At 53.5% G+C, this 26,556-nt stretch overlaps 1 protein-coding gene across 3 annotated transcripts in view; it reads right to left on the bottom strand.

Annotated features, from left to right (window-relative positions):
* The window catches only part of LIMK2 (LIM domain kinase 2), a 52,858-nt gene that overhangs the window by 8,823 nt on the left and 17,479 nt on the right, over positions 1-26,556 (bottom strand). The window contains exons 1-7 of one of the 3 annotated variants that reach the window (XM_043436098.1): positions 12,881-13,287; positions 4,520-4,655; positions 3,734-3,843; positions 3,005-3,193; positions 1,741-1,846; positions 1,275-1,471; positions 34-220 (exon numbers count right to left, since the gene is read on the bottom strand). In XM_043436098.1, coding sequence (XP_043292033.1) covers positions 34-220; positions 1,275-1,471; positions 1,741-1,846; positions 3,005-3,193; positions 3,734-3,843; positions 4,520-4,655; positions 12,881-12,933 — 978 coding nt within the window. In that variant the 5' untranslated portion in view covers positions 12,934-13,287. Of the gene's footprint in view, positions 1-33; positions 221-1,274; positions 1,472-1,740; positions 1,847-3,004; positions 3,194-3,733; positions 3,844-4,519; positions 4,656-4,789; positions 4,823-12,880; positions 13,288-26,556 lie in introns of those variants that run through there. The other 2 variants (XM_043436099.1, XM_043436092.1) reach the window with 2 other exon arrangements.

Raw genomic sequence — 26,556 nt, forward strand, 5'->3', positions numbered from 1 at the left:
GGCTGGGGGGCAGCAGGGCGGCGCGGCGCTCACCTTGATGGCCTGCCCGAAGAAGCCCTTCCCCAGGACCTCGCCGTGGATCAGGTCGCAGGGCCGAAAGATCTGCTGTGAGCAGCTACTGGAGCAGCGCAGGGACTCTGAGCGGCTGATGTCACGGCTGAGCAGGAGCGGCTCCTTGGGGGAGCTGGGGCCGGGGGACTTGGAGATGCTGTTACTGCGCCTGCAGAAGAGGAGGACGGATGAGGGTGGGGACGCGGCAGGCCTCAGAGACCCAGCACGGAAGCCTGGAGGCAGGAACCTCAGGGCCACCCCGGTCTTTCCAATGTCTGCAGCCAGAGTGCTGTGATGGGGGAAAGGGACTCTGACATCAGACAGAGGTGTCGTCTGGGGGCGGCAGACATCCGGAGTCTGTGTAAGCATGGGAAAACCACCCGCAAAGCGGGAACCCTGAGCACCTCTCACCCGGAGTGAAGGACTAGACTCCACCAGCGGGCAACACTGTCAATGGGTTGATGGGAATCCACCACCTTCCATGTCTGTCTGATTTAAGGCCCCGACTGGCTTAGAGCAACAGCCCAGTACCACCCAAAACAGGAGCAAATGGGACATCTTTGTAGTACCTGCCTGCATTTCCTGAACTTTAATAAATGCGTATGATTTTTACAGCAAAAAAGCCACTGTTTGTGACACTGTTAAAGAGCACCCAATGGTTGGTGACTGTCACTCTGACTTCCTGAAGAAGGGATTTCTGGTCCCCCCTTGTGCATTCATCTCTCTTTCTGGTTTTCAATGTCCTTATCCACACTTATCTGTGCCCCGTGTCCAGCCTCGGCACCCCACGCTTTCCCCACAGGCCTTGCTACCCTTTGGGATCCAGCACCGCTGCCTCCTGCCCAGCTCAGAGTTCAGTGGACGGGGCCTGACCCTCTGGCTTCTCCTGGAGAAGGAAATGGCAACCTACTTCAGTATTCTTGCCTGGACAATCCCATGGACAGGAGAGCCTGGCAGGGAACAGTCCATGGGGTCGCAAAGAGTCGGACATGACTTAGCAACTACACTCTGGTTTCCAGGGAAAGCTGGCAGACAGCTGGGTCAGGTCACGCATGGGCCCTGGCTGTGAACGGTTATCCGCGGGGGCGCTGGGTCAGCACAGTCCTCACTGCCTGCCCCTGGCCAGCTGGCTCCCTTCCTAACTCTGCTGGCCTCAGAGAGCCAGCTCCACTCGTCCGAGAGCTGGGTGTGGGGCAGCACAGAGCCAGGGCAGGACGGGGCACCTCAGGGAGCGTCTCCTCAGCGTCCCCTCCAGGTTCTCCTTGGTGTCCGGGGGGCTGAGGGTGTTCGCGTGTCTGTCATTCTGCGCACGGGGAGAGAGCTGTGCATCCAGCCGCAGCTGGTCCAGGCGCTGGGAGACCGGGTCATGCTCGATCAGGAGCTGCAGCGTCTGGCTCGTCTGGCTGATGGCCTCTTCCACCTGCGGCCGGGAGCAGTGTGAGGCGGGCCCCGCAGGGCATCCCATCACGGGCCACCCACTGTCAGGCCAGAGGACCAGAGCCCGCTGTGGCCACTGGCCACACCGTGCCCTCTGCCCACACCCTGGCAGTTCCCCCACCTGGCCAGCCATTCCTGCTGCCCTGGGAACAAGCCAGGCCGACAGAGGGGGTCACCAGTGCTCACAGGCTCAGTGGCAAGACAAAAAGGGTCTGTTCATGGTCCACCACCCCCGCCGAGGATGCACGGTACCTCCTCCACGCGGAGCGTGCGCACGGGGGCCCCGTTGATCTCCAGGATGCGGTCCCCGGGGTGGATGGCATTGCGGTTGTCCGGACTGATGTGCATCCGGTTGACCCTGGGCCAGACAGGAGAGGAGGCAGAGCAGAGGCATCTTCAGGCGGCCTGACCCATCTCACTTGTGCAGGCAGGGCTCACCAGGCCCTGGGCCCCGGCCGGCCCCCCAGGCCCAGGCCACTCAGGGAGAGGCCCCACCCCATTTCGGTGAAGGGCACCCCACTCACCCAGAGGCCTAAGCCTGAAGCCTAGACGGCACTCTCCACTTTGGGAGTTCCCTCGCTGCCCCCCAGTCCTCACGTCCCGAAGAATGCTCCATTATCATGGTTACCAACACCCCTCTCTTGCGCCGTGCATCATGCTCCTAACTGGTCTCTGCACCTCTAGGCCTGCCCCTCTCCTGTCCCACTTCCACAGCAGCGATGCTTCTAAAACGCTCACCTGGTCGTGTCACCTTGCTGCTTAAATCCCTCAAGAGACCCAGTGGGTCCTCATGATCCAGGCCCTCTGTGACTTAACAGGCCCCTTCTGGCTCCTCCCAACCACCCAACCTACCCCAGACACAGCCACAGACTCCCACCTCTGTCCTGAACACAGCTTCAGGCTTAGAGCAGACCTCACCTCCCTCTGACTTCCCAGCCCCAGGACCCCCTACCTCTGCTGTGACCACCCAGCGCCCAGCACACAGTAGCACATGATCACCATCTACAGGGCTGGGAGCCACAGTGCCTCACGACTGGTATTAGATGGACAGACCCTTTCTCCATCCGGGTGCCAACCTGGACACAGCATGGAGTCTCTACCTCTTTCTCCTCCTTCCTCCATTCACTCACTCAACCAATGAAACAATCCATGTGCACCCACTATGTGCCAGGCACTGCTCCAGGCCCTGGGTGTGCAGCAATGAACCAGACTAAGTTCCACAGGGAACTCGTGAGGAGGACAGATGATAAACAGACATAACCAAGCCAGATAATTTCAAAGAGCAAACATGATCTGAAACTTGACCCGTGAAAGGTGAGCGGCTCTGGTGTTAGGTATCTGGCGGGAAGCGGTTGCGGTGGGGGTCAGGGCAGTCAGTGCCAGGGCCCAGGATGGTGACAGTACAGTGGGCCCAGGAAGAAGAGACGCGGTGTGGATGCGGGGTCTCTGCTGAGACTCTGGGGCTCCGAGGCCTGCCTGTGTGCTCCGCTCCAGAACCCCCACCCCAGGCACTCACTCTTTCACTTGCACAGTGGTGGCGTAGTTGGAGCAGGCACTCTCCACGGACACAGAGAAGCCCCGCCTGCCTTCGGTGGTGGCCGGCATGGAGATGTGTGTGACGGAGTAGGGCAGCTGGTCCTGGACGGACTCCGTGGACAGCCTCTCAAACATGGGTGCCAGTACCACCTCATTGTGGCACTTCCCACTGCGGGGAGGAGGGGAACGGGGGCTGAGATCCTGGAGCCCCACCTGGAAGGCCCCGGCAACAACATGCCTTCCAGCGACAGAGTGCGTAGCCCAACATTCACCGCCCTTGCCCGATTCCAGCTGGCTGCTCAGAATGAGCAGCCTGGGTTCTCTTCCCTCTTCCACTGACTCAAGGTAAGAACTGGGCCTCAGCCTGACTTTTTCTGTTGACCGAGGCAGTTGGGCTGAGTGAGTTCTAAGGGGCCTTTGCCTTTAACATCCTGGGCTCCTTCTCCGAGAGCCCCCTCCCAGCCATCGTCTCCCTCTGGGAGGCCTGCAGAGCAGTATGCTTATTCTCCCAGTAGGTAAGGACAGGGGGCAAAGATGTTCCATTGTCTTGCTCACAGCTTTCAGAGCTGGTCAAGAGCCAACGCTGGGACAGGAATATAATCAGTGGATTAAGACCCCAGCAGTCCTTCTGCCCGATTCACACTGCCACTTGCCCCCTCTTGCTCAGCCACCCTTATCGGGAAGGATGGACATGGGGCCACCATCTTACCAGTAGAGGGTGGCGTGCTGCACCAGGGCGTATGCGTCCCCATCCTCAATGATCACCTTGCAGCTCATACAGGCAAAGCACTCTGGGTGGTACTTGTACTCCCCGGCCACCTGTGGGCAGGTGGGGAGAAGGGTGGACAGACACGGGGAGGAAATGAGTTGTCACTGTTGCTGGAGTGGAGGGAGGGGTGGGTGAGGGGCCTCCCATCAGGGATCTACAGACCATCCCTGCCCAGTCATCGCTGACCTTTGCCCTCCCCATCCCAGAGCTTCCAGAGAAAGGGCTGGATTGGTGCCTCTCTGTCATTTCTTTCTTTCTTTCTTTTTGTCAACACTGTGTGACCTGCAGAATCTTAATTCTCCAACTAGGAACTGAATCCAGGCCTTTGGCAGTGAAAGCGATGAGTCCTGACCACTGGACCAGCAGGGAAGTCCCTCCCTGTCATTTCTGAGATTGTAAGAAAACTCAGTCTCAGCCATGGGCACAGGCCCCCAGAAGTCATCGTCCCCAGGAGGAAGGCTCATGCTCCCCTCTGGGGCCGCATCCCATCTCACCGTCTCCCCTCCTTGCCTGCCCACCCCTCCCAACATTGGACTGTTAAGTCTCTGAGAGACGGATCATATCTGGCACTTAATAGGTCCTAAAAATCATCTGTTAAGTGATTGAATAAATAAAGGAAGAGGCCTTGGCTGACGGGAAGACAGGAGGTGAATGGCCACAGGGAACTGGAGGCACTGCCAATGAACTCTGACAACAGAGGGGGCAGAGATGGAGGGATGCACTCACCATGACGGGCCCCGTCATCAGCAGAGAGCATCCGTGGCAGAACTCCCCAAACTTCCCCCAGTAGTCCTTGTGGCAGTACAGCTTCCCATCCTTCTCGTAGTACCAGTTGGTGAGGGAATCCTGGCATTCAGAACACCTGAAAAGCAAGGCAAGAACAGAAACCTAAACCTTTTTGGGTCTTGAAGCCCTTGGAGAATTTGATAATTTGATAAGAGCCAAGAAACCTCTTGGCTTTTGAATTGTGATGTTGGAGAAGACTCTTCGGAGTACCTTGGACTGCAAAGAGATCAAATTGGTCAATCCTAATGGAAATCAACCCTGAATATTCACTGGAAGGACTCATCCCGAAGCTGAAGCTCCAATACTTTGGCCACCTGATGCAAAGAGCCGACTCACTGGAAAATACTTTCATGCTGCAGAAGATTGAGGGCAGGAGGAGAAGCGGGTGACAGAGAGGATGAGATGGTTGGATGGCATCACCAACTCAATGGACATGAGCAAACTCTGGGAGATAGTGGAAGGCAGGGAAGCCTGGTGTGCTGCACTCCATGGGGTTGCAAAGAGCCGGACATGACTTAGCGACTGAACAAGAGGCCTCTCCCAGAAAAATACACGTATGAGGAAAATGTGCATATCATTTAGGTATGGCGTACATGTCATAGGACTGAAGCCCATTCATGTGCCAGTTGAGAACTTCTGGTCTAGACTGATACCTCAATGAACCAAAGAAGCTCAGTGACCTCCACTCTTCAAAACCTACCCATCTCCGACAGCATTACTGATGGAGCATCCCTGAGAAAAATAGATTAAGTGTATGGAAAGGGAAAGGGAAGTCGCTCAGTCGTGCCCGACTCTTTGCGACCCATGGACAGTAGCCTGCACCAAGTTCCTCCATCCATGGGATTTTCTAGGCAAGAATACTGGAGTGGGTTGCCGTTTCCTTCTCCAGGGAATTTTCCCGACCCAGGGACCGAACCCAGGTCTCCCGCATTGTAGACAGACACTTACCGTCTGAGCCACCAGGCAAGTCCTAAGTGTATAGAAACAATCAGGCAAATCCAGAAAGGGGAGGTCGTTCTATAAGAAACTGTTTTTTTCTCTTTTAAAAAGTTAAGGCACAGGGATTAGGAAAGACCAGAGACTCAGAAACCCCCAAATGCAACACCTAAACCTTGGATTCGATTTTGGATTGAAAATGAAAACAGACAACAAGAGTGACATTTTTGGAACTGAGGAAATTTGAATTTTGACTATACATTAGACTATAATGTAAAATTATACTGTTAATTTTTTAAATGCAACAACAATACTTTGGCTATATAGAATTTGTTGAAGAAAAATAGTAAAGTCATCAGGAGAGTCAAGATATTTGCAATTTACTTGTAAATAAGTAAAAAATAAAACTGTGTATGTGCGTATACAGACATATAAAGTGGCTTAAACTTAACAAGTGATGAATCTTAGGTGAAGGATATATGAGTGTTCTTTCAACTAGTCTTTCAACTCTTCTATATATCTGAAATTTTTCAAAATAAACTAATGAGGGGAAGAAAATCTCCATCAGCACCAGGTAACACATGCGTGTGAGCCCCAGAGCTCCCTTCTCCAGTCACTGGGCTGTGAAGCTCCACACTCGGTCAGGCTGGGGGTGTTCTGGGGTCTGTCTACACACACGCGATCATCCTCACGTCTGACCCTGGCACCTCGAGCAAAGAGCTCCTCGGTCAGGGGAGCCTGTCCCACCTCCCTCCTCCTAGTTAGCAGACTCTGTTCCTGTCGTCGAGGCCTTGCGGCACCCACACTTTCCTTGCTTTCTGAGAGGCAGGGTGGAGCTGCTTTTGGTTTGAATCCTGACCTGCTGCTTACTAGTTATGTCATCTTGGGCAAGTTATTTCACTTCTCTGACCCAGCTTCCTTATCTGTAAGATAGACCACTGTGAAGATAAAATAATACGTGTTAAAGTACAGGCAGTTTGGGACTTCCCTGGCAGTCCAGTGGTTGGGGCTCTGTGCTTCCACTGTAGGGGGCAAAGGTTCGATCCCTGGTCGGGAACTAGAATCCCACAAGCTGTGTGGCAGGGCCAAAAATATTTTTTAAAACAGACAGCTTATATAAAAGGCTTGCACTGTAGGAATGCTGTAGTGTCCACTGCTATTGGGTGATGATGATAATGGAAACTCATGGTATCGGCCACTTACTGCCATTAGCTGGGTGGTTTTTGAACAACTTCTCTTACTAGCTTTTTCTCACTGATAAAATGTGACTAACAGCATCTACTACAAAGAGCCACTATGAACAAGTAAGTTAATAAAGAGGAAAGTCTTCTGCAAACTGTGAAGGGCAAAGCACGTGTGTTCTTAGAGTAACTTGGTAGTAAATTGGTAGGCGCTGCAGATAAAATAGATTATACAGGGTCCCCTCCTCCACTTCCAAGAGCTCATAATGAGTTGAGGAAGAGAAAATCTAAACAAAACTTGATTAACAGTGCAGGGGGAGAGGCCGAGATGGGGGCGTCTGCCATCAGCCACCCACCCTTCGCGTTTCTCATTTGTCCTTTGGATGCTGAATTTCAGGTAGACGACTGTGGATGTGAAGTGCCCAGATGGCTCAGTGTAGACCACAAGTTATGGGAGGTGGAGGGGAAGACCCCATTCTGGGCATGCAGCTCCAGCCCCTCTCAACATAAAAGGCACAGTTTCACCCGAGCTCTGAGTTGGGAGGAGACACTGGGTTCAGGTTCTTAGGAACAAAATGTCTCTGGACAAGCCCCTCTCCCTCTCTGGGCTCAGTCTCCCCACCTGTAAACTGAGGGGATTATTATTGTGGTGCTCAAATCTCAGCACCACATACCTCCCCCTGCCCCGCCCCCGGCTGATCTCGGGCCAGCGGCTCCTCATCTGTGAAGTGGCAACATCACCTATTTCCAGGCTAGCAGTGAGGACAGAACTCAGTTCTGGATGGTGGTGACATGCCCAGCGTGGGGCCAGCACCAGGGGCAGGGCCTTCCTTCGTGCTCCCACCTTCTGATGGAAAGCATCTGGGTACCTGCCTTCTTCCTTCACTGAGGAGAGGAGCAGCGTCCCACTCACCCCTGCGAGACTCAGCACCGTGCAAAGGGCCTTTGGAGTAAGCCCTCAGCAAACATTTCCAGAGTGAACACTGTGGGCTTGGCGAGTACCCACGGTCCAGGTGGGAGCACTGAGGTTCCGTGGCTCCCAGTCACTGGGCCCTGCCCGCCCTTCTCCTGTCTGAGGTGGAGGAAAGCTGGGGCAGACGAACCTGCACCAACTGTTGGCCGGGCCCTGTTACACCCTTGCCATGGTATGTGCGCTGCAGGGCATGGGAGCACCAAACATGTCCTCCTCTCCACTGCCAATATCCTGCTTTTGTTTGTTGCAAGTAGCCCAGGCCAGGCCTGGGAGCGGGGCAGGGAGAGGGGCGAGTGCAGGCATGCAGGAGCCAGACATGCCGGCCTCCTGGAAAGAACACCTGGCCGGAACGCGACACCACCACGCACATATCTGTGTCAAGGAATGCCTCTGCAGGGCACAGCCAGCTGCTCGGCCAAGGCCGGCCACCGCAGGGGTCTCTGAAGAACAGGAAGGTGAATGCCTGACAGCAGCATGGCCTGTGGGTCCCCAGGCTGCTTTACACAGGACACACGTGGTCCTGGGCCTCCAGGACATTGCCAGGGCAGACTTGCTTAACTGTTCACAGCAGCTGCAGTGACCGGTTTCGAGAACGTAAGCATACTCCGGGGCGCTGTATGAGACACCTGACTTACAGGAGCTCTAATCCTGACTGCACCCTGCAGGGGGATAGGATCAGCCCTGTTTCACAGACTAGGAGACTGAAAAGCAGAGTCAAGTCACTTCTGCGCAGTCGCCCGGGACACACGTGACGGAGCCGGAATCTGCACCAACGTGTGTCTGCGCCTCGCGGTGCAGCTCGTGCACCAAGCTGGGCCTCGGGGCTCGCATCTGTGAAGACACAGAGGCTGGAGCCGAGAGCTCGCGTCCCTTTGAGTGTCAACCTGCTGGGGCTTTTCCTGAAGCTCAAGGACCCAACGTTAAGTGGCGCAGTGACTCTCCTCCTCCACTGAGTCCACGGCAGGCTGCTCCCCAGCAGACTCTGCCCCTAAGGGTCCAAAACGCACTCTGGGAATGTAAGGTGCAACTCAAGAGAATCCCACCTTGGTCCTCAGGGGCCACGGCCACAATACCTTCTCCCCAAAGCCTTTCCCAGCTTTCAGTTTTCCAAAGGTTCAAGTGAAAGTTAGCATGTGCCCTGGCTACAGGCCCAGGGCATTGAGCTTGGAGGTGGTGGGGCTGGTGGTGGAGCCAGACCCCAGGGCCAAGGCATCAGCCACCACACTCTCCTGAGCAGTGAACGGAGTGGAGACTCTCCAGCCACAGGCTTTAACAACCTCCAGAACTTTCCCTGAGTGCTATGGAGAGCCTGGGCGGCGAGAGTGGACCAAACCCTGGAAGTCAGTTCGATGGGCAGCTCAGATCCAAGCTAAAACCTTTGGAGTCAGCAGGGAACATACCAGTTAAAAAATAATAATCAAATTTAGTTTAAAGTTTCATAAATAACTTAAGACCTGGGTCCACAGTCTGTCTTTGCCACTCACTCTCTGAGTCACCTGAAGCCGGTTACTTCATGACCCTGAGCCTCAGCGTCCTCATTCGCACACTGGTGATGATGAGAATTAAACCACATACAGAGATCCAGCAAGAGCCTGGCCCAGAGCTGGGGCCCAGGAAGTGCTCATGTCCCCGCCTCCCTCTTTGATTTGAGAACACCCAGGGTGAAAGGAGACAGACCCCTCCCTCTCCCAGGCCCAAGCAACAGGGACCTGTTTCTTGGCCCAGAACCAAACAGATTTCTGGAAACAGGGAAGGTCCCCAAATGAATTATTTATCTAGCCAGTTAGAAATCAATTGATTATAATCAATTCCAACCAATTAGGAAACAGTTACTGTGTATGGAGGGTGTGCAAGATGGAACAAGCAAGGTGCTGAGAGAAGCCAAGCGAGATAAGACAGAGGCCCAGCCCTCAGTCACATGAAAATTCTCCAGACCAAATGTTTACAGGTAAATTTTCCACCTTAGGTGGTGAGAGCACCAAAACGGCCACTGTTATAGCGGATTTACACAGGTTAAAGAACAAGCCCTCCCATGTCCTGCTTGAGGGCCTGGCCAGATGCTTGTCCTTAGCCTCTGACTGAGCGGAAAGCAGAGTGGGAGAAGCTTCTTCCACCCCTGCCTCTGAGCACTGAGTGGGGTGGACAGGACACCTGGCAGATCTCTCTGCTCTGGCCTGAGCGTCACGACTGGGGTTGCCACACCTCCCCTGGGCCCAAAGGGGTGGGGGGCAGACAGAGACTCCGGTCCATCAGAGCTCAGCCTTCTACCACCCCAGACCCCTTATCACCCCTCCTTCCTGCAGACCCTGAAGACTGAATACAGGCTGTCAATTAAGCTGTAATTATTATGGAATAAATAGGGTGTTATCCTGTTTGAAAAAATTAACCAAACACATAATGAGCCTCTGATCAGCAAGAAATAAGTGTTGCCAGAGTGCATGACTCGGTTCCAACCAGAAGCCAGAAAGCCTGTGGTTTCAAGTAATCTGTGCCGTGGTGCTGCAGCTAATGGAAGAGGGCTTGTGTGTCTCTGAGGAGCCACGTGGGTAGCAGAGCTGGGAACCATTCACCTGATCTGAGTTCTTCATTTTTCAGAGGCGAGAGAGAGTCCCAGGGGACCTAAGGCAGCTGCCAAATATGACTGTGAAGGTGGGCAGGGTTCAGAAGAGCTTCTCCTTTTAAACAAGGGTTGCTTTAGAATACAAAGATGCACTTGTTTTCTTCAAGAGACAATGTGTAAACCAAACTCACTAAATCAACGTCAGGCAGTAAGGGGAAAGCTGTAAAAAAAAAAAATCCTTTAACTATGTCAGACAAAAGTCCCCCCTTAATTTTCTTCTTCTGTAAATTCCGACTGGGGCGGTTTTCTTACTTGCGAGGACACTAGTGACCACGTCTCAGCCCCCAACCCTGGTGCACTGGCAGAGGGGGACGAAGTCTGCCTGCCGGGCAGGGGCGCCTGGGGCACAGAAATTGCATTCTTCATCCCCGGCTCCCACTTCCCTCCCCGGCGAGCTGTCACGCCTGATCATGTCCCCATGGAATCTGGTTGCGTCACTCTCCTTGAAGCCGCAGACCCAGAACTGTGTGCTCAAGGCCTGGGGTCAAGGACTTAATTTCTTCCACAGAATCTGGCAAGGGCCGTGTTGAGGAGCCCAGGAAATCCAGTCCCTACACTCCGCAGGGGAGTAAACCGAGGTCCAGGGTGGGGTCAGGCACCTGGTCAGAGGGCAGCCCTTAAAGACATCCTGCAGTAAAGGAGGGGGCAAGAGCAGGCGCGCCTTTCTGACCCAGCAGTGACACTGGTGACTGATTGGACTGCTACCTGGGAGAGGAGAGGGTCTGGGTGGTCCCTGGGTGGGGAGGCAGGGCACAGAGCCCCATGCTTGGCTATCTCTTCAGAAGTGGCCTCAGGAATGTGGCCTCCCATCTGGGGGGAGGGGAGAGGGTCTATGGCCCGCCAGTCAGTCCCCCCCGGACTCCAGCTGGGCAAACAGAGCCGGGGGGAGGGCTGTCAGGTCGCCCAGAGGGGCTGGGGCAGAGCAAGACAAGGCACGGGCAGACCTGGGGGGTGTGGTGGCTGGGTCCTCACGGGTCCATGCTGAGTGTCCATCATCTGCTTGAGCTCCTGAGAGGTTGTGTTATGCCCCCAGAGATTAAAAGGGGCACACATTCCTGGCTTCTAAGGGAGCCACCCCACCCCCAGGCTGCCAATCCAGGATTAAGAGTAAAAGGGATTAATGAGGCCCTGGTTTAAACTAGTGGCTGCTTCAAACACTTGGCATCCTGATTCCACATGGGACAACTCAAGATCAATCCCCATCCCCCGTGGTCCTGCAGAGGAGGGTCTCTGCTGTCCCCGCCATGTGCCAGGAAAACTATGGGGAAGCCTTTTCCTGCTTGCTTACTCTCCTCTGGGAGAGGAAAGCAAACCTGAGACTGATCCTGGAGGAGATACACGCCGAGGGAGGTGCAGCCTCCTGAGGACGAGAAAACAACCTGATGGAGACAGACGAGGCTGGCCAGAGAGACCCTGCAAGTTAACTCTGCTGAAAGCAGCTGCCACATCTGTAAAATGGGGGACACCAAAGGTCTTGAGGCTGTCGAGATGGCAGGATGAAGTGCTGGGCAGGATGTCTGGAAGAGGCAGCCCCAAGGACCAGTCTCATCCAGCCCCCTCAGATCCTGGGGTTTCCCACCACTCAGGGTCCAGTAATTCTGAGAAACCACGTGGTGTTCTGCTTTTCTGCCCAGGGCATGGCCACCTGACTCTTATCCCAGCAGCGTGGTCTGGGCAAGGGGCTGGGCTGGGGACGCCAGAGGGAGAAGCCTACCAGGACCACTGGTGAGGGGGAGGCAGACCTCAGAACAACAGGCTGCTCCCAAAGAATGAAAACAAGCTCCACCCCAGCCAGGAATGGCTCCATCCAGGAGGGACCCAGAGGCCAGAACCCCCTGGGGAGTTTCTGTTGGGAGGTGGGGTGGGGCAGACAGCAGAGAAAGGCAGGTCGGAGGTAGACCGGAAGTTTCCACATCTCCCTGTGAGAAGCCCCGCAGAAGTTCGGGCCTGGGGACCTGGCAGGCCTGGGGGCTGGCCCCCCAGCTCAGGACCCTCCAAAGCCGGCTGCCCCAGGTCTCACGTGCCCAGACCTTTGCCAGGCAACCCTACTCACAGGGAATGCAGGAGCCCTTAGAGGCCAGAGGCCAAGGCGCCTGCTATTAAGAGAACAAACGTGTGTAATGAGAGAGCTTACTGTGTACCAGGCTGCCCACACCCAGCCTCGCCGGCTTCCACGCTGTTTGGCAAAACCTGCCCATCCTGCTTGTTGGGACAAATTCCCGGGCAGGCGGCACAGCCCGCAGGTGAGACGTGGAGAGCTGGAAGAACAGCCCCTCCTGCGCTCCCCCCGGAAGAAGTAACACCGCGAGCAGGCCAGCTCGGCAGCACCTCGCACCTCTCGGAGGCTCTCCAGGTGCGTCTGGGAAGCCCCGGGAGGCCGAGCTCCCTGGGGGCTGTGTCCCGGCCGCCCCCTCTCCCCGTTCCCAGCACCTGGGGTGGGGGGACCTCGTTCCGTGGGAAAGCGGCTTCCATTGGCTTCTGCCTAACAGACGCGCGGTCGGAGGACAAGAAAAACCCGAGAGGCAGAGGGGGGCGGCCTCGGCCCTCCCCTCAGGACCGGGGCCCAAAGAGGAGATGGAAGCGCGACTCACCGGAAGGGGTCTCTGGAGGTGAAGTAAGCCTGGACGGACAAGTAACTCCCCATCTTCTTCCCACGCCAGACACACAAGCTCAGCTGCAAACCCGTCGGGGAGGGCCTCCGGCCTGCGGGCGGCCACCATGACAGGCCTGGGGCTCCGGCAGCGCTGGCTGCCCAGCTCACCTCTCCCTCCGGGGCGGCCGGAGGGGCGTGAGCGCTCTGAGCCCCTTGCCCCCCAGCGAAGTCAAGCAGGGGCTCATGGCTGGGACGCTGCTCCCCGGTTCTCCGAGGCTGGGCGGCCCCTGGGGACTCAGGAGAAGCACCTCTCTGCAGAGGCTACACGCACGCAGGCATTCTCAGGCAGGGGCCGGTGACTCGCCAAGAAAGAGGCGCTGCTGTCAAGTTAGCCTTCCTCGGCAGCCCCACCCCTGCCGGGGGAGGGAGGGAGGAAGGGGAGGGGCTCCGCGCGGAACGAGGTGTGTGGTTGGAGCAGCTATTAGGAAACAGACCTTGCAGGCAAGGGGTGGAGCCGAGCGGGAGGGAGGCTGCAGGCTGGCGCCGCAGACAATAACCAGGACTGGCTGGGTGTCCATCCCTGAGCCTGGGGAAGGGCAGGGCAGGAGACGGGGTGAGCACAGCTGCCCCAAGTGTCCCCAGCCTGAGGAGCTGCCCAAAGGATGGGAACGCTGCTCGGAGGTGAAGAAAAGCCCAGGAGGCCAGCTCCAGGCCAAGCCACACCCCCTAAAGGGGGGGGCCCCTCTGGCCGCAGAGGCCAGTTCGGAGACCCAGGGCCAGGGAGCTGCCCTCTGGGCTCTCGGCTCCGGGCTGGCATCTATCTACTCGGTGCTGGCACGAGGGTCCCCATTCATTCCTTCCCTCTGCCTGGCCTGGGCACTGGCACTCCACTTCTGGGCAGAGCTGCACCGCGGATGAGGAAACAAGGCCCTGAGAGTTACGTTGCCTGCCATTTCTCCTGTGACAAGCGCCCTATGATACTGTCTTATTTCTCTGACATGGGGGCTATCTCCTCAGTGGAAACAAGGGAAGCGAGGTACAGAGAGATCAGGTCACTTACCCATGGCCAAATAACTAGTCGGCAGCAGGGCTGGTATTTAAATGCAGACTCATATGACTCTAGAGCTGGAGGTCTCAGCCGCCGAGCTTCATTCTGCCTCTTCAAAGTAAACCATCTCCCACAAAACCCTTCTGCACACAGAGGGAGCACAGGGACTGGAGTCCAGGTCACTTGTGCCCTCTCATTCATTCATTCATTCATTCGTTCGTTCATTCCCGGAATGCCACCCATCGGCCTCAGCAGGCAGTGGTGTTTCTTCCCTGGTTGTCCACGGTAACCAGGCTTCTCACACTGAAAACCAGGGCACGATGGAGGGCAAGGCCCAGGGTGCCTGTGGGGACGATGAGCCAGGTGTCTGGAGAGGGGACTGGCCAAACCAGGGCCCACCATCAAGAGAGTCCCTCACCCTCTGCCTGAGGAAGACGGGGGCACGTCCAGACCCCACTGCTGGACTTGAGGCAGTGACACCTGCTTTCTCCCACCCGACACACTCTCCTCTCCATGCAAGTCACCCTGTCCCAGAGACAGGAAAGCCCGTGGCGAAGGTGGAGGCTGGGAGTTGGGGGGGCCTCTTCCCATTCCTCTCCTGATGGGGCACCGGGATAAGGACGCTAGTGATAAGACAGGGTGTCTGCACCCTGTTATAAGCTACCACTTATGGAGCACTTAGGACGTTCCTGGCCCTGCATTATCACTTATCTGTCATACTTAAATGGCCAATACGTGGGGTAGATGTTATCACCCCCATTTAACAGATGATGAAACTGAGGTTCCTAAGCGTTGTGTCACTAGCCTGAAGACAAACAGCTGCTGAGTGAGGGAGCTGGGTTTCAAATCCAGTAAGAGCCGGGGTTGGGACACTTTTTCTGTAAAGGGCCAGAGAGCAAACACTTTAGGCTTTGCAGGCCTAAAATGAACACAGATTGTGTCACTGCAGCACAACTGTGGCCTATATCTATAAAACAAACGAATGGATGTTGCTCTGTTCCAATAATGCTTTATTTATGGATACGGAAGTTTGAATTTTTTGTTTTCACATGCCACAAAATATTCTTTTGCTTTCCTCTGTTTAAGAATGTGAAGGGACTGCCCTGGTGGTCCAGTGGTTAAGAATCTGCCTTTCAACGCCAAGGACATGGGTTTGCTCCCTGGCCAGGGGACTAAGAACCCACATGTCGCAGGGCAACCACAACTAGAGAAAGCCCACACACTGCAAGAAGACCCGACGCAGTCAGATAAATAAATAAATATTTGAAAAAAGATAAAAAATGTGAAAATCAAAAGGTTGTATAAGAGGCGGCAGTGGGCTAGTCTGCTGGCTTCTGCCCACAGGCAGCTCCCTCAACCACACTGTACCTGGCCTCTAAGAGTGAAGACCACTCCTTGTATTCGTGCAGAGTGCGGCCACATCTGTGTCCCGCCACACGTGCCCTACACTCCAGCCCCCGAGGCGGCTGGCGGGCAGTGAGCCCTGGACCAGCGCGCACCCTGCCCGGAGCCCTGCTTGTAGCACCTTGCACACATGAATGAACTTAAACCACCCCAGCTGACAGTCCTGTGACTCCCCCCTTTATACGGTGGAAGGAACCGAGGTACACAGAGTATAACCCCGTGCCTGAGGTCAACCAGCTGCACGTGTGAGAGGTGAGGCCAGGATTCGAACCTGGGCTGTCGATCCTGGGCTCGACCGTTGCTATGCTGGAGCCTGGCCTGGGACCGCAGCCAGACTGTCTGGGTTTGAATGCGACAAGGCCCTGCACGTAAGCCCTTGGCACGCAGTCTGGAACACATTAAGGGTTGATAAATGTTAGCTGCTAATATCATTAAGACCATTGTTACTACCGCTACGGGCTCACTCTGTGGCCTTCAGCAAGTTGCTGCCTCTGTCTCGGTCTCGGTGAGGTCTCTAAAAAACTGCCAGCTTCCATGTTTTTCAGCCCTATGAAGTTGCAGAGGGCTCCCTGCTTCCCCTGGGTCTCAATTTGAGTTTAGACCTCTTGAGCTGGCCCTGGGAGGATCAGCATTCTGGTGTGGGGGCCACACAAGAGCCAGAGAGGAGGGGGGCACAGAGTGGAGGGGGGACGGCATGGGGGATACTGAAAGGCCCGCCCAGCTGCAGAGCGGGGAGCTCTCTTTCTTCCAGCCAACTACTTCTCACCAAAAATCTATTATGTTCCCTTGTAATTCGATCAGGCAAGGAGGGGGCCCCAAATTAAGTTTGGAACTAGCAAATTATCTTCTAATTGCACCTTCTGATTTCCATCTGATGAACAGAGTGCGGGTGGAAGAAAATGCAAGCCACAGCGAGACAGGGCCAGGGAGCCCATGAGCATAACTCCTCTTGACATTTCACACAGCTCTGCTGTTCCGGCGGCGGCGGGCGCAGTGAGTCGGTGTCTAGGAATGCGAGTGAGGCTGCAGGCACTCTCCATCCCCCTGCTCCCTCACAAAGGACTCGGTGGGTGGGTGGGCGGGCGTGTGGGGAACTAGTGTGAGGACCTCCCCCTGGAAGAGGTGCAGCCGCCTCCCTGGCCCCTCCCAGGTAGAGTCCGCTTGACCCCCATAAATCCAGACCGCCAGAGAAACCACAAAAGATGGGGGACCACCAGATGTGAGAAGCCGCTGGCCGCTCAGACCCAAGTATGTGGCTCCTCGGGGCCAACTTCGAAGGGCCTGAACCCCTCAGAACGGGAGGTGAAAGGTCACAGGGGAGGAGGTACTTAGGTCATAGTGGAGGCTGTACTTCCACGCCCTGCCCCTGGATACTGGTTCTGGGTGGGAAGCCACTCTTCTAGGTACCAGAGCGGCTAGGACAAGACGCGGCGGCTGTCAGAGGCAGTGCTGGGATCCCTGGACTGGCGGTGACAGCGGGGGAAGACGGCAGGAGAGGCAGTAATCTTCTGCACGTTTCACAAGCTGGAAACCTGGCAGGGAGCCCAGCCAACCGACTCCTCGGAATCAGCTGAGGCGTGGGGCTTCCAGGTGGCTGATGAGAGGCTGGAGAGGACAGCCCTCCAGGCCGGCGGCCCCAAGTGAACAGTATGAATGAATGAATCACCCCAGCCTCTTCTTGGAGGCAGCTCTGGTTAGATAGCCTGACGCCTGAGGAACTGTGTCCATGTGGGGCCCTCTACTGGCCGGGAGGACTCTGACCAGGGATGGGTGCTCAGTGACCTTAGCGGGGGGGCAGTGTCACCCCATCTGCTGACGGTTCTTCCTGCCTCTGCTCGCCTTCTATTCCAGCTCATTTTCCACACTACAGCAGCCGTCAGCTCTCAGTAAGGAGAGTCCCAGCAGTTCTATGGCTAGAAATTTTGCCCAGAGAAATATTCCTACAAATGTGCCAAGACACGTGTTCACAGCATGGTTTAATACTAAAAGATGAGGAACAATCCATGTGTCTAGCAGCAGGACTGAGTTAAATACAATCTCCCATCCATGAGACAGAATATTATGCAGCTGTTAAAAACAATGAGGGAGACCTTAGGTCCTGAAACAGAAACTCTCCTGGATAAGGGGTTATATGAAAAATCCAGGCATTGGAGAGAATGTGCAGAGTGATCCCACTGTTTCAAAAGTCTGCATACATAATCCTTAGCAATCACCTGGTGGGTTCTACTGCATGGTTAATCGGTTTCTCTTCAGGGGAGTAAAACAAGCAGCACAGATGAAACACCATTCATTTTCTACCTTTTTGATACTGCTTACATTTTTTTCTTACACTTAAGTGCTGCATATATATATACATTAAAAATTTTTTTTGGTATGCTCCAGGTCTTACTTGCAGCAATGAGGGCCCTAGTCCCCTCAGTGGGGATCAAATCCGGGCCCCCTGCGTTGGGAGAGAACAGGCTCAGCCGCCGGGCCAGCAGGGAAGTCCTAAGTGCGGCGCTGGGTCTTGGCTGCTGCGCATGGGTTTTCTCCGGCTGTCCCCAGCAGGACTACCCCCTAGTTGCGGCGCGCTGCCTCCTCATTGTGGCCGCTGCTCGTGTTGCAGAGCATGAGCTCTAGGGCACGTGGGTTCAGTAACTGTGGTGCACAGGCTTAGCTGCCATGCAGCACGTATGATCTTCCCAGACCAGGCGTCGAACCGGTGTCCCCTGCATTACAAGGCGAATTCTTAACCACTGGACTACCAGGGAGGCTCCTAAGCGCTGGTTTTTAAAATGATAAATGGACAAAAACAAAAAGAAGTCCCACAGTTTAGAGCAAACACCTCCTCATACGTTCTTCCTAGTGCTCCTGTCCAAAGCTAAGCCTGCCTGGGTGCCCTGCACTAGGGACCCCCAGGCTGTCTCCGCAACTTCACTCCTGGGGTTACAGCTCTGGCCACCTCCTCCCCTCCACCTCCTGACCGGCCACGCAGGCTCTCCCTGCATAGTCCCCAAGCTCTCGCTCCTTTAGCTCCTTCTGCGGCCTCCTCCACCCCCAGCTGGCAGCTGTCTGCTCCCTTTTCCAAGCCCACCTCCCACAGAGCACTCAGTCTTCTCGGGAAGGGGATTCTCTGATGCATCCTCAAGCACATCACACACAAGAGGGACTCGGAGCCTGTATCTACCTACCTCCAGATCGAATATGTGAGGTCCACACCTGATGTTCACAGATGCCTAGTAAATGGTTCAGGAACCCTGTTATGAGCAACTTCTAGAATGGTGATGAAAACTAAGGTTTATAAAGTGTTCTCCATTTACAGAGAGCTTTCAAGCTCATCATCCAGGTCAGTCCCTGCCAACCTTGAAAGGAGTATGTATAGCACAGACAAGGCAAGGGAAACCCAGAGATGTTAGCAATCCATCTGAGTTACTGTGGGAAGCTCAGGGCTGAGATTAAAAGCCAGGTCTGCCGACCTCCAGTCCTAAGGCCTTTCCTCAACAGGAGCCCAAGTGAGGTATTCAGGAATCCGGCCTCTGCAACAACACAGGGCCCCAAAGTGCTGGGTACCCTGAACTTCTGCCACTGATTTCTCCAGATTTCCTGCCTACATTCGCACTGTCAGGATATCACAAAAGATTTTATCCAATGCCTTGTAGAATTCAAGAGGACCCAGTGAGAACATGAAGTCTGGTCTAACGAGTCATGACGGATCCACGGCTGCTGAAGCCTCGAGATCAGCCCCTGTCCTAAGTGCTCGCTGCCCACCTATTCCATCATCTGCAAAATTCCACGGAACCCCACTGGAATTTGTCCACAAAATCCCCTCAGGACTTTGTGAAGGAGTCAAGTCAAAAAGATTATGAGTATTTTTTCCAGGATCTCTATTTTTCCTCCTTTTTGAAAACGGGGCCAGTTAGCCACCTCCATTCTTATTCATGATTAGATCCCCAATGCCTGGAACACAGCAGGTATTAACAATTATACAGTAACAAGCAATTATACCCGGGGGGATTATCCCATTCTAAACAGTTTCTCAAAAGTTACTAACAGTGGTTTTGTTGCTACACCCATAAGGTTGCCCCACCCCCGCCTTTCTTTCTTCAGTATATTGGGAAATAATTTTTCCATCTGAACATCTAAACACATTTCATGTGACTGGGTACCCTTGTATACCTTGGGCTTTCCATCTTCCCTTCTGAGTTTCAAGGACTCTATCTTGAAACTATCTTGGACTCTATCTCTAAGGTTCTATTCAGACTTCTGTGCCATCTGATTAAGCTGGGTGCCAAGGACTGTCTTTTGTCTTGTGTTTGTTAACACAACACCATGTTCCAGAAGTAGTGGACACTTTGCTTCCTTTCTGTAAAACACTGACCGAATTCCATGAGCCCTTTACTGAGGTGGGCTTGCTGACATGAACATTTTCATTTAATTCTCATACCCGTGAGGTTGGTGTGTAACAGCTCCATTTTACAGATGAAAAACTGGAATTCAAAGAGAAGGTCATTCAGGGTCACAGGTCTGAGAATAGGCAGAGCTGGGATTTAACCCAAGACTTTGGATTCCAGGTCCAAGAGTATCGTCTGCTTTGTACTTATGAAGAACTGAAGCTCAAAGAGAAGGTCATTCAAGGTCACAGGTTTAGGAATGGGCAGAGCTGGGATTTAACCCAAGACTTTGGATTCCAGGTCCAAGGCACTAAAGTTGCCTCGAATAACTATTTTATACTTGTTCTTTGATTTATAGCGGTGTTTCTGAAATCGTGGTTAAAAGAACGGCATCGGACGCCCCTGGGCAGCTTGTTAAAGATGAAGATTCCTGAGCCCACTCCAGGCGGATGTAGTAAGAACTGCTGAGAGTGAGCCCAAGAACTGCATTCTGCGTAAGCTGCGGTGTTTCCGAAGCAGACTGAAGGCTGAAACCACAGCTTTCCTCTCTCCTGTGTGCTCCTCCCCTTGATTCCATCCTGTTCTCACACAAAACCTGAGGCAGGCAGGACAGATGACTAGCATCCCCTCGCTACGAGTGAGGAAACGGCTACAGGCAGTCTGTTCATCTGCTTATTCTGGATGCAACTGGAGTAAAGAAAGGTTTGGTGGCTGACATCATGTGAAGCCTTGGCTCACTGGGGACGCCCCCCTCCTGGCGCTGTTCTTACTCGTCTGGAACCCACCGTAGCTGCCTCTCTCTTGTCCTCAGTGACACTGCAGTGTTGCTCAAGGTACAGTGGGGAAGGTGACTCCAGAATACAGGGTCATCTCATGAGAAGGCCACCTCTGGAACTGAAATAAGTTAACAAAGCAAAGCACAAGGGCTGACAAAAGCAAAACCAGGGACTTCCCTGGTGGTCCAGAGGCTAAGACTCCATGCTCCCAATGCAGGGGGCCCGGGTTTGATCCCTGGTCAGGGAACTAGATCACACATGCTACAATTAAAGAGCCCACATGCCCCAACTAAGACCTGGCTCAGTCAAATAAATAAATATTTAAAAAACAAAAACAGCCGGTGCTGCTGCAAGAGTCAGTGCTACTGACAGGAGCAGACAGAGCCCCTCCTGATCTAACCAGGATCACTAACTGGGTAAGGCAGGACCAGAAGATGACTGACACATAGAAAATCACTCGGATAATCCGGCCTGAGGTACTGGGAGGTTTTTCCTGGTCATGAGGAGGAGGGTGGAGAAAGAGAGCCTGTTAGCACTCTTCCAGCAGTGCCCAAACAAGGAGGGGTTCTAGCACCATGGGCTGGGCTGTGCAGAAGGCATGCCATCCCTCAAGGCTGCAGCACTGTTGGCGTTAGACTCCAGAATGACATTTACAGATGGAGGTCTTATTCCATGCCCCCATGTCAGAAAAAGCGATCTCACCTGGGAGAATACTGCAGAGCGAAGAGATGGTGATGATGTGTACTGGACAGGCTTTATCCAAGAGTCAAAAGAGAAAGGTGGTCGTTGGACAAAAACATGGTTTGCCCGACAAACCCCAAGTGCCTGCTGTGTTCTTAGCACTCTGCCAAGCTCTGGGCTACAAAGATGAACTGGATGCAGCTCCAGACTGAGAGAATTTCATGCTCGGGGAGTGATGCTAGACTTGTAAACAAATACTGACAGAGCCATGACTGAGGTTATACAAGGAGAATAACAGAGAAGGAGAGAGAGTCTCCTCTGACTGGTGGGGAGGAGAGCGGGCGCGTGTGGGGAGGCCCTTCCACGAGGGATTGGCCGCATCTAACAGGCTGATCGCCAGGCAGACAAGAGGCATTCCAGCTGAAGGAACAACATATGCAAAAGCACTGAGGCGGAACAGAGCAGACCCATCCACCGCCGCACCAGGCACATATGATGGGCGAGCAGCGGGAGGCTGGGATGATGGGGGGGGTGGGCAGGCCAGACCACCAAGAGCCAGGTTGCCCACGGGCAAGAGGAGTCATCAGAGGCGTTAAGCAAGCAGAGGCTCTCAACGAAGAGAACAGGAAGACTGAAATACAAAGGGAGTGCCGTCCTGTGCTGCCAGTTCCTCTCCCACTACTGGCATTTGTCTCAAGCCCACAGCTGGCTGCGCGTACATCCACTGAAGCCTGCTGGCCAGCTAGTGTTCACCAACAGCAGAGCACAGCTTCATCCTCAGGCCAGGTCTCCATCGAGGCGGTCCTTTTATTTACTTTTTTAAAGTCCGTTTAGGGACTTCCCTCATGGTCCCGTGGTAAGATACTGCACTTTCACTGCAAGGGTGAGGGTTCGATTCCTGGTTGAGAAACTAGTATTCCACATGCCATGTGGCCGAAAAAAAAAAGAATCCCAGGAAACTGAATTAGGCATCAGAAGGCTGAATGTGAGCATGAACCTAAGATAAAGGGAAATGAAGAGTCATGGAGAGAAATATCATTCTGGGAGTTATGAGCTAACCAAACCAGCCCCACCTGCAACAAAGGCGGCCCTTCTGGTGACTAAACCCAGATTCGGTTTCTCTATGTGGACATACTTCTAGTTTTGCCTGACTTTTCACTTTTTGTTTCATTGCTGGACACTCATTATTCTACTGATTTTTCTTTTTTTAAAAAATTATTTATTTTGGTTGTCTCTGTTGCTGAGCAGGCTTTTCTCTAGTTACAGAGAGTGGAGGCTACTGTCTCGTGGTGGCACGAGGGTCTCTCATCACAGTGACTTCTCTTGTGGAGCATAGGCACTGGGGAGTGTGGGCTTCAGTAGTTGCAGCTCACAGGCTCTAAAGCACAGATTCAATAGTTGTGGTGCATGGGTTTAGCCATTCCGTGGCATGTGAGATCTTCCTGGACCAGGGATCGAATCCATGTCTTCTGTACTGGCAGGTGGACTATTTATCACTGAGCCACCAGGGAAGGCTTCTACTAGTTTTTAAACTAATTTTAACTGAGAAAAAATCATTACTTCTTTAGTTATGTTCAGTTTAGTCAATCATGTCCAACTCTTCACGGCCCCATGGACGGCAGCAGGCCAGGCCTCCCTGTCCATCACCAACTCCTGGAACCTACTCAAACTCATGTCCATTGAGTCAGTGATGCCATCCAACCATCTCATCCTCTGTTGTCCCCTTCTCCTCCTGCCTTCAATCTTTCCCAGCATCAGGTCTTTTCAAATGAGTCAGCTCTTCGCATTAGGTGGCCAAAGTATTGGAGTTTCAGCTTCAGCATCAGTCCTTCCAATGAACACCCAGGACTGATCTCCTTTAGGATGGACGGTTGTATCACCTTGCAGTCCAAGGGACTCTCAAGAGTCTTCTCCAACACCACAGTTCAAAAGCATCAATTCTTCAGCGCTCAGCTTTCTTTATAGTCCAACTCTCACATCCATACATGACTACTGGAAAAACCATAGCTTTGACTAGATGGACCTTTGTTGGCAAAGTGATGTCTCTGCTTTTTAATATGCTGTCTAGGTTAGTCATAGCTTTTCTTCCAAGGAGCAAGCGTCGCCAATTCACAAACTGATTCAGCCCTGGGAGACATCTGGCTCCCTGGCAGCTACCAACAAGCAGATAACAGTGACAAGTGCTCGCTCTGCAAGCCCTGGTCCCACCAGGGCCACACAGGGCTTCACTCATTCACCCCCGCAGTAACGCCAGGAGGCAGGCAGTAGGCAACTGTCTCCATTTCACAGATGAGGAAACAACGCACAGAGAGCTAAGTAACTGCTCAAGGTGCACAGCTAGTGGACGGCAGGACCAGGATTTGCCTCCAAGCAATCTGGTTCTGGAGTTTTTCTTAACTACCACACAAGACTGCTCCCGTTCCACATGGACCCAATCACTCTAGCTCCCACAGGACAAACTTCACCTCCAAGTTCTTGGGGAATCACCCAACCATCCACACTCTCCCCACCATGAATCACCCACAAGTCAAAGATACTTTTCCCCCGGCTACTTTATACTCACTGGTCATCTTTAGCTAATGCCATCTTTCAAAGATTTCTAAAAGTTTAAAAAAACAAATAAAATTTAAACCTTACAATTACAATTGGGATTTGGCAGATTTCAGGGCAGTTCGTAACCAGTTTGGGCCACAGTAGCTGAGCTCTTTCTCTCTCTAGGGCTTGCTCCTGTCTGGACTGTACCTATACAGAAGGACAGGTCAAGACCTGCCGCTGGACAGGAGGACTCCTGGGCCAGCCTCTCTGGCTCCTTCGGGAGCAGAAGACAAGTCTTTAACTTCTCACCTCAACAGGTGCAGGCAGCTGTCCCAAGTAACCCAACATTCAGATCCAATCACTCATTGCCGTTTACAGTAACTGCAGCTACAGTGGCTGCCAAGGGAAGGATGTGGGGAAGGAAGGGCAAGGAAAGGCCTCTCTTACATCACATCTCTTGGCCGCCCCCCGGCAATTCATTCAACAACGACCCCTCCCATGCCAACATGACCTCAGTGGTGACACATGACAGGCAAAAAGCCCTATGGTCCCCGACCAATTTATGCTAGGAGAGTATAAATCTGAGAATGTCATTAAGGAGATGATCAAGTGAACAAAAATTCAAGCTTAAACCCACAAAAAAGTCTTCAAAGGGAAAGGTCTGTGAAACAGGGGCCATGACTTATCCTGCAGCGATTTCCCTGAGAATCCGTTCCTCATCCAGGTAGAGATCTGAAGGATGAGCAGGTGTTAATTAGGCCAAAAGAGGGTGAAGAGGCATTCCAGGCAGACCGAACAGCAGGAACAAAGTCCCTTCAGAAGAAAGAAGGGCAAGTTTTGGACCTGTGAAGAGCAGCAAGGCTGAAGCAGAGGGAACAGAGGCTATGGGGTGAGGCCAGGTCACAGGGGGCTCTACAGGCGCCCGAAAGGACTGTGGCCTTTATCTAAGAACGCTAGAAAGTTGCTGAAGTGTATAAGGCAGAGAGAAAACAGAATGTGATGTGGTCACACTGTTTTTTTTTCCCCCACAGATCACCCACTCTGGTTGCTCTGTGGAGAATGGACTGGGGGTGCAGAGTGACTATGGACTGTTAGAAGTCTACTGTGGTCATCAGGTGTGGGATGGTGGTAACCCAGAATACAGTGGTGACAGGAGCAATGGAAAGAAGTGGAGGCATTCAAAGCTATTATATTACTATTCAAAGAGATATTAATAAAACTGACAGACTTGGATATGCGGATGACAAGAGGTGAAGGACACCTGGGCTGTGGCTTGGGCAGTGGGCGGATGGTGGCACCATTCAACGGGACAGGTAACGATGGAAAAGAAGTCAATTTGGGGGGGAAGATTGAGGGTCCAGCGGGGTCTGAGATGCCCACAAGACATCCAAAGGGACATGTAAGGTTGACAGAAGGACAGCTAGTCGAGAACTCGGTGGGAAGGTCTGGACCGGTACTGGTCTCATCAGTGTGTGGAGTATACAGTCACCAGTGACTGGACAACAGGAGCCGCAGGGGTGGATGAGGCTGCCCAGGGAGGAAATAGAGTGCCCGGAGGGGCGGCAACATTTCAGAGCTGGGTAGAGACATGTGAACAAGCCAGAATGACCAGAGAGATCAGGGAAATTCAGGGACGCCAACGGAAGGGGCAGCTTCCAGAGTGACTGAGACACCAACAATCAACGCTAACACCTATTAAGTCCTGACTACAGCCAGGCACAGTGCTGAGTGCTCTGAATGCACGATCAAATTTAGTCTGCACAATGAATGACCTTTTGAGATGGGAATCAATCCACTCTTTTATAGAGGAGGAAACTGTGGCAAAGGAAGATGAAGGCAGCGACTCAAGAGGCACTGGGATGGAAACTCAAGCAGCCTGACTGCGAACTCTGGTTCCTGTTACCACCTCCAGCACAGCTCAGAAGGCCAGACAAGACGGACTGAAGAGTGGTCGGCAGACAGACTGGTGGCGCTGGCCTCTGGTCCAAGGGAATGTTCCAGGGAAGAGACACAGTGGAAGCCAGACTAGAGCCCACTGTTAAAAATGCTTCAAGCTAGGAGACCAGGCCAACAAGTCATCTGTATCCCCAACAGCAGCCAACTGAACGCTTTAATACAGCAGATGATGCTCCGAGTGAAGTCAGAACTAAGGACCACAGACTTGCCCCTGACCCTTTACATTACCCCATCCTAACGTCCTCAGTGCTCTCTGATCCACTATGTCTGTGATGCTCACAGTGACTTCATGAGGTGGGTAACTTCCACCACATCTTAGAGATAAGAAAATGAGGCTCATCTAGCCAAGGAACTGGTCCACAGTTACACAGCTGGTCTGGCTCAATTAAAGCTCAAATCCAGGTCTACTGTTCCTTTGTGGAAGTCACAGTGGAAAGAAGACCACCCCCCCAACAGCCAGAGAGACCTGAATTCAGATGTCAGCTCTGTGTGACCCTGAGCAAGTTACCTATCCTTTCTGGGCCTTCCTGTTTTAGGATAAAATGGGGTTGCAGGATTATTGGAAGACAATCTAAGTGAAACCAATTCAATCAGATAATCTAAGTGAAAATCCCAATACAATGCTTAGTAAATATCAGTCGTCCATCCCTGGCTCCCCACAACCCCTCTCCATCTCTACCCCAATAGCTGCTGCAGGGCTTCTATGGGATCTTAGTCTTCTCTTTCCAGAGAACAGAGCAGGATTAAGGCGCACAGTGAAGGACACACAGTTCTGCTACGTACCAGCAGAGCCCCTCTGTTCACCGAAGGTGGCCCGGTGTTTGCCCTTTCCCTTCCCCGTGGGGAAGGCCCCAGGCCGCTGACAGCCCGCCTTAATGACCTGCGGCGGACTATTTCCTTAGAG

This window comes from Cervus canadensis, chromosome 1, assembly GCF_019320065.1.
Source record: "Cervus canadensis isolate Bull #8, Minnesota chromosome 1, ASM1932006v1, whole genome shotgun sequence".
Lineage (NCBI taxonomy): Eukaryota > Metazoa > Chordata > Mammalia > Artiodactyla > Cervidae > Cervus > Cervus canadensis.